Consider the following 8,413-nt stretch of genomic DNA (forward strand, 5'->3'; position numbering starts at 1 on the left):
AAAGACATTCACACACACACGCACACACACACACACACACACACACACTTTCAGGATTGCTTCAGAAAGTGGCAAGAACAATGGGAAACATGTATTCAAAGTGAGGAGGAGTATTTTGAAATGAATTAATGGCACAATCTTTTAATCTAGCCAGTATTTTTAATTTAATCTTTCACTCTGGTTTATGATCACATTTTGTAATACACATAAAATAGTGCTGGGCACATACTAAGCTCAACAGACATTCACTACTATTTTAGAAGTGCTGTTATTATAATTAATAGCAGCAGCACCTTCAATAATGTACACTAAGTGCTTGCTATAGTGCTGAACCAAATGTTTCAGTGGCTGTTCATCTCCGTGGACAGGAATTCTGGTGCTTACCATGTTGTGTTTGCCTCTGCTTTCCAGAAAAAATGTAGCAACAATTTCCTATTCCATTGCAGATTGGCGAGGCTGATGACTAGGTCTGGCTAGTTGATGGTAACTGGGAGTGAAAAGTGTCACTTTCAGACCTGAGCAACTGACTGCTCACTGAGCCCCTGCAGTGCTCTTTCGTTTTCTTGGAGCAAAGCCTGTAGACGTGGTTAGGCAGCAGTGAAACAATGTGGTAGGACAACTGCAGTAGCCTGAGTCCTGGGTGGCTACATAAAGCTGACTGGTCTCAGTTTACAAGACTGTTGGAGATCTAGTCTGTCACTTTTGTTTATTTGTATCTGTTTATTGAGCCATACCTCTCAGACCACATAATTCAACTTTCGTAAGTACACAGCTCAGTGCTTTCTTTTGTGCCAGATTTTGAAGGGCCATGAATACAGGGCGAAAGAATTTCTTTTTTATCTTATGAAGATTGGACAGTTAAAAGAAGGCTGTTTTTTAAGTACAAAAAAGGTTTTTATTAAGAAAATAATCTGAGAAATTGTGCTTTCCATTTTCTTTTTTTAAGTGTATTTAGTTCAGGGTCTACAGGATCTCAATACACAGATCAGACTTGTGATGATCCTTCTTGTTCTTCCATCTCCCAAGCACTGGCATTACAGGTGCATGTCACATTCCCAGTCTCAGCTTGCCCTGGTGGGTGGGCCGGCACGGCAGGCTGGGGATAGAACCCCCAGCCCCTACATCTGCCTAAGCAGGCACTTTAATCCTCCAAGCTATCTGGCCAGCTCTCCATTTTTCTTCCTTAATGTCTTCCTCATATTTTCCAAATGTAATACCTTGTTTTTTCAAGCTTATCATGTGATAGTAACAGGGGTTTGTTTTCTTTTTATCGTAGCATCATTTTGAATGCACTTTTCTCTGTGTCCAAAAGGGATTCACTTTTAAAGCCTGCACCTTATTTCTTGCTGTTGTTAGACTTTTACAGTTTGGCTTGTGTGCATAAAACTGATTTTCATTTGTCTATATATTCATGTGTGTACATGTGCACAGGCCTGGGATGAAAGGGAGGCAAGTTAGATGCCTAGGACATAAAATTTAAACCCTTTGATATGAAATTTTGGACTTATGTACCTATTCACCTCACCCAAGTCCAATCCCCATACTTATATTGTGTGTGGTTACATTGGTAGTTGTGTGTGTGTATAGGTGTATTTTGTCAAGAGATAGCTCCTACTCTGGGAGATTACTGGTCCAGAGTATGTTAAGATTCTAACTGCAAGTGTTTCTCGAAAAGATTCCACTGAAGGGCTTCTTTCTTTCTAGCAAGATTTTTGATATGTGCACAATGGCATTTTACAAAGATCACAGAGGCAACAGAAGCTGTTAGGGAACTATCACAATAGTGTATTCCAACAATAGTATTATTATTGCTATACAAATTCCACAGATCCAATTTTCCACATTTCTATAGCCTAGGCAGAAAATCCAGTCTTCATCCATCTTTCTACTAAATCATCTTGGTGTACCAGTCTGGTCGCTGAAAGTGCACCAGTTTCCCAAGACATTAGCCCTTGAGATTTGGACCTGGGCAGTTCAAATGGCAGAGGTCCAAATGGAGGATGAGTGGTGAGCTGTCTGCGTTTTACATTAACCAAGTTCCCAGCTTGAGGCCTAAATTCAAATTTCTATTATCTGGGGACAAATAGCATCAAAATTTCTGCCAGTAACAAGTTTTTACAAAAGTCAAATGGAAAAATATCTGACCTATTCTGGTCTCTGTCAGTTTTTCCTGGGGATGGGGGGAGGAGCACTTCTATAGAAGCAACAAATGGAAAATTACCAGAATGGAATTTAGAGAAATTTGGATCCTGAATCATCACCGGAAGATACAGGGCCCAATCTTGCATAGTTACAGAAAGGTTAGAAGGTAACAGAGCAGAAAGATTAGGTTGGGGTGAGGTTGAGCATTGTGGAGAGAGGTGGTCGGAAAGAAACCAAAACTGTCTTCAAGGTTCTTGGAGCAACTTTCCTTTGGCTACCTTGGAAAAATGTTTTCCAACCTGCCAAATAGAGTTGTCGACTTTATGGTACATTCAGACTTGGAATACTCGCAACTAAAGTACTAGCGTTAACTCTTCTGTGGTTTTCTATCTGTTCACTGTTCTTCTGGAGAATTTGGCTTAGCTCCATACTGAAATTTACCACGCGCATCGTCGCACTTTCACCTGAACGGAATCAGCCTTACTCCTTCTGAATAGAAAGCCTTCTGTGTTGTGAATCAAGATTATTACGACTTCCTAACCACAAGAGCTGTGAGCTTTTGTACAGAGCTTCCTGAACCACATCCAGGTCATGAATAGCACTTTGGGTGTGCTGCAAAGACCTGCCTAGAAGCTATGTACATAATGGGCCAACCCAAATCTTGTGAAGGTGTTATGCCAAAACTCGGAAGCTATTTCTCTGAAGAAAGAATAATTCTTCGTCCAAGAATAAAGTGCGCTGAACCACTCTTACAGCCAACATGTTTTATACAGACTAAGCACTGGGCACTGGTCAAATTCCCAAAGAGCATTTATACTAAGACAGCACAATAGACAAACGTATTGTTCTGGACTCTTAAATGAAACCAAAACTTCGTTCCTAATTCTTTACAGGATGTCAGCTTCTTTCGTTAGAGCATCTGCTTTTCCTCTCGCCACAGTAGCTGGTAAGGGCTCTTCTGCCGCGTGGTGAGCAGGCAATCAGCGGGAGTAGGGAAGAATTCCTTCTCGCTAGGACCCGGAGGAAGAGGCTTCGTCGCTGACCTCCCCCTCCCCAAAGATCGGGCGACCAATCAGAAGGCGCCTTAGCGCATCAGTGCGCCAATCGCAGGCGGTCTTTCTGCAGGCCCACTGTGGCTATTTAAAGCCGCGCGCCTGCACCTCGGCAGTTAGGCGGTGTGCACCCCTCTGTACCGTGCAGCAGCCATGGCCAGCTACGTCGAGCTCTACACCGGCGCCAAGATGCCCATCGTGGGGCTGGGCACGTGGAAGGTGGGTGCTCCGAGGGGCGCAGAGTCCCTGTCTCCTGCGGCTGACCCCGCTTGGTCTGGGGCGTGGCGGGAGCCCTGTGACCCCGAGCGGCCCGCGGCCCGTCGCCTTCCTGCGGAGAGTGCTCTGGGGCTGGCGGCCCGCGCGTGCTCGTTGGGTCTGCGGGGGACCCCGCGCAGCGCTGGGACCCGGGTCCTCCGTCCCGGGACGCTGTGGGTCGGGGAGCAGCCGCGGGAGGTGGCTACCCGGGAGCTCCGTGCTCCCGGACCGCGGCTCTAGCCCGGGATGGGCGCCGGGAGCGCCGGGGAGGGAGACCAAAAGCGGGGCGGGAGCGGAGCGCCTAGCCCTGGACCACACACCTGTGCTCACGCGTAGCCGCGGTTATTACTCTCGGGAATAAACCTCGCAAGTTAAGCCTGCGAATGGCAGATAATTAGATTAGGTGGCGCGAGTTTGTCCGAGGCCCATACGCTTCCTTGTCTCCGAAGGCACAGAGCGGAAAGCCTCGGGGTGACTGCCAGCTGAGAGAATCGGGGCTCCCCATTGCCAGTTGCCGCCCATTGATAACCTAACAGTGCCAGGATCACGCTTACTTCGGAAGTCTCAACACCACGTAGCCAGATAAAAATGATAGAAGGTCGTGAAATACTGTAGGATTTGGAAGATGCGGCTGTACGGCATGAAAACAATAACTTACAAAATAAAAATGATAACCTGATTGTATGAAAACTGAAGAACACGGGAAGGTAGTGTTATAGGAGCTGGGATTGTAAATTAACTTCAGGCTGTTGTATCCGTATGTCCCACTGCTGTGAGCTGGATTTTTCTTTAGTGGGAATCTTTGGTTTTCTTTTTCTTTTATATTAACTGAACTAACTGGTGCATTTTAGGTATAGCTAATGACCACATTCATCATAGGGAATTTGTACCTGTACTTGATATATTTTGATCCGTTTTTCCTCCCAATCTCTTATCCCCTCTTCAACCCCTCTTTCCGTCCTTATTTACAGTTTTGTTTCCTTTTTTTTTTCCTTATTTTTGTACCCTCTCTTCCTCTTCTCATTTGAACATTTTCTTCCTATTTTGCAATATCTATTATACATTTTGGTCCTTATTTACTCTCAGTTTCTTATAGTACAGAAAGTGCTGTGTTTACACATGTGTGTCCAATTTATTTCCCTTAAGGGATATAGGTTTCAAGGCGCATCCATTTACCTAGAATTATCACAGGATTATCCTTTATGGCTGTGTAGGCCTCTGTTTTATACAGTAAAGTTCTAACAGGAATCTGTATTTCTACAAAGCCCAGAAATGAAAAAGCAGAAAACAGGAAGGATAGTTTGAAATAGGACAAAGATAGGAGCTATCTATACTTTAAAACTTGCAGTTGAAACTTAGTAAGGATAAAGTAAGAATCCTAGATCAGCCTTCATGGGAAATATTTCTTGACCCAAATGATCAGAGTACATCATTTGTATTCCCCCCCCCAAAAAAAAAAAATCTATGGTGACAGTAGTCTTGGTATAATTGAAATATGACCATGATGCCAAGTTAAATTTCATCTGTTGACATTATCTAGGCTGGAGCAAATGCAGCCCACAGAGGTACCTGTGTAACTTCAGGAAGTTTCAGAAAGAGTATTTAACCTTACTGTGTGGGATACAGCTTGATATTGTTGCTCTGTCCCATTTTGCAAAAAGTTAGTCATAACTTTAGAAATTAATTTCACGATCCATCATTTGAATATCATTACTTAAGGGTAAATAAGGAATTATAGTTTATTAAGGAGTTTCAGAGCCAATCCCAGCAGTCAGAAGGCTAAGACAAGAGGAACTGCAAGTACGAGGCCCAAACTGGCCTAGACTACACAGTGGAACACACACACACACACACACACACACACACAGATTTCAGATCAGTTATTGGGTCATGAAACAGCCTGGAAAAGTTGTGTGTGTTTTTTTTAAAAAATAACGTGAAATGTGTGTTTAAATGGTTCATCGTGGCTGAGAACTGAGGTAGTGTTGCCCTTCTTGCTGATAGTCCTTGGGAGAGAGTAGCTCTCCAGAGGTTTACTGGATTAATATAGAAAAGTAAAATGATTGTAGAGATAACTACGTAGTGAAAATACATACTTCTGCTTCTGAGGGTAAAATGAGGTTGGTGTAGAGTTGTGTGGAGAGAGGAAGGGGCATAGAGGTCCAACAAATAATCTAAATATGGGCTTGGAGTGGATTGCCTTTTGAAAAACTTCTAATGACCGAATACCTTTCCCCTGCACATATGCATGCATTCCTTCACAGATACTCAATAAAGACACAGTCATTTGCTTGTCTTTGTAGCATACGGAAAAGTCTAGAGGTTCTTGTTCTCACCTGTCTTTCCGTGTCAGTAGCTATGTTGGACCTTGCAGTCCAGCAGATTAGTATTTTCTATCTGCTGTCCATTAGAGTTTCTTAAACCCCCTTCTCACTTCAGAGATTAGGATTTCAGGCAAGCAAGACATCCGTGCTGCCCTAGACCCCGTATATGTGTCTTAGGCAGCACTTCTTTCTGGCTGGCTTATCTTCTCTGCTGGACAGTAAATCAGCCCATAGTACAGTATTTTAACGAAGACTTTTAGACAAAGCTGACCTCTGATGTAAGCCAGTGTCCCATAACTGATGATTCTTTAGCTAGCTGAAATTTATTGGTAGTACGTGGTTCATCATTTTAACTTCCTTACATAGTGTAGGGACATCCCTAGGGAATGGAGATACAACTACATTCTCCTATCTTTTTGTCATTATTGCCATTGCCCCTTCTATTCAGGAATCCTTTTAAGACATTTTTCCTTTAACAGCCCCTCAATGAAAACTTTAATGTCACACATAACACTATACACTTATTTATGTTTTTGTGTCTTCTAGCCTTTTAGAGCCTACCAGGTCAGAATCTTTCCCATATGGGGCCAGTCCTGGTCCGTCCACATCTCAATCCAGTGTAGATAGCAGTGTCTTAGAATTCAGGACAGAATTACTACTGCTGAACGGAGGAAGCAAGTCTTGGTTTTACTAATTTGTGCTGTGGCCAAACCTGACCATAGGCTTTGGTGTAAAATATTAACCAGATTGACTATTTGTGGGTGATAAGATAGCAGATAGGATCATACTTCTGTCTGCCACTCGGAATTCATATTTACATTATTGAACCATAAAATGCATTTGGACATAGAAACCAAATGAAGTTGGTTTCCCTGCACTGAACAATGAAAAGTATACTTTCTGTTGACCATGGATAGTATATGAAAGGTCATACATTATAGTCATTCTCTAGATTTTCCCTCACAGTCTTAAATACAGTAAGTTTTAAGCCTTGTTTCTACAAAGCTACAAGGAAACTACCCTGTCTGATGAAGGGTCAGGAAGCAATAGCTTTTTCAGGACCTCTCTCAGTCATTTCTGTCTGTCTTTCTGTAAAAACAAGAACTTTTTTAGTTTTGGGCCAGTTGTCTGACAAGTTGAGTCGTTCTAGTTCTGTATGCTTTGATTCCAAGGAACAGAAAAACCAATTTAAGCAAAAGACAAACGGAAAAGATGTATTTGAGGTGGGGGTTCATTGCGCTCCTGAATAACACTTACTAACTTCCCAGTGTTGGGTTCCTGGTTGCAAATGATGTCACTGACCTCAGTCTCTTTTTAGCCCCACTTCCAATAGCAGTTGCAGCATATAATCTCCCAGCAAGGGACTCTGCAGAACAGGAGATCGTCTTCGTAGGTCAGTCCAAATCCAGAAATAGTGTCTCATGGCTTGGCCTGGGCTGTGTTCTGCCCCTCACCAGTCACTATGGCAGGTGGTATGTGGCAAGGCCAGGCCTGGACCATATATCTATCATCTTTTCAGGGCTGGGGGCTGCCAGGCACTGCACAGGCTACCCAAGAACATGTGAAATTTGCTTACTGGACAGGCAGTAACCTCCAACCTAGCAATCCCAGTAGTTCTCTTTCTTGGGCAGGGGTGTATTACGAACTTCTCTGTGTCTACATTGGCCAGGGCTGGGATCAGCAGGACACAGAGAACCTTTGGTAAGGGATATTTCTCCAGACATGCTGGGATTCTCCTCCTTGCATTGTGCCCTCAACCGTAGACTATAGAGGGTGGGAAAGGCTGCATGTACCTTGTTGGTTGATACAACCTCTGAGGAAGTAGGAGGTTGGCAGATTATCTGAAGGCCCTCTGGTACCTCATACCAGGGTAACCTGGCCGTCCCAGCACAGATAAGGTCCCTCCCCTCCATGGTGGGAAGCAGGCTCAGCTGCTATCGGGCTGTGGCAATGGACTTGTTCCATTAGTTCAGCTTATTCTCCCAGACTGTTCACAAGAGCTCCTGTCAAAACAGCAGATGTCTGCAGCTGCTGATGGCCCAAGGGAGTTTTTCTTTTCATTTGTTTCTACACCAGCTCTCCAAAGGAATGCTGTGCTCATTCAACACTTTATTGCACACATTTTTCTTGTTCGGCACTCTGATGAGAGCAGGAGAATGGGGTAGGGTTTGGGTGCTGCTCCACAGGCCCTTCTCTCCTCAGCAGCCAGGCCTCCCACACCTCTCATAGCCACTCACATGATTTTGTAGGATTGACCACAGCAAAATAGTGATTTCTATATGGTTAGATTTCTAAATTTCTTTGTAAAATTATGTAAATGCTTATTTCTACCTTCATAAAATTATTTTTCCTACATATTCTATAAGGTCTTAAAGTTCAGCATACCAATTTTTTTCTCTTTTTTATTGAGAAATAAATATGAATGAGACAGTTCTACAGCTGATTAATAGGACAGTTTTGATAATCAATACATTGTACATTGTTATCTTCTTAGTAGTTATCCATAGTACAAGAAGCAGACAGGATATTCTGCCCAAACACTGTTAGTACACCTCTTTCTTCTCATTGAATTAAGTGAAAGTAGCTGTAAATTTATCCTATTTTGTATATATAAATACAAAATGATCTTTCCTTTGTATC

The 8,413-nt window shown here is 43.2% G+C and overlaps 1 protein-coding gene across 1 annotated transcript in view; it reads left to right on the top strand.

Moving 5' to 3' along the window:
- The first annotated feature begins 3,289 nt into the window (after nucleotides 1-3,289).
- LOC101568497 (aldose reductase) overlaps nucleotides 3,290-8,413 on the top strand; it is a 15,636-nt gene continuing 10,512 nt past the window's right edge. The window contains exon 1 of the mRNA XM_004626537.3: nucleotides 3,290-3,413. Coding sequence (XP_004626594.1) covers nucleotides 3,348-3,413 — 66 coding nt within the window. The 5' untranslated portion in view covers nucleotides 3,290-3,347. The remainder of the gene's footprint in view (nucleotides 3,414-8,413) is intronic.

This window comes from Octodon degus, unplaced genomic scaffold (genome assembly GCF_000260255.1).
Source record: "Octodon degus isolate 3935 unplaced genomic scaffold, OctDeg1.0 scaffold00015, whole genome shotgun sequence".
Classification (NCBI taxonomy): Eukaryota; Metazoa; Chordata; class Mammalia; order Rodentia; family Octodontidae; genus Octodon; species Octodon degus.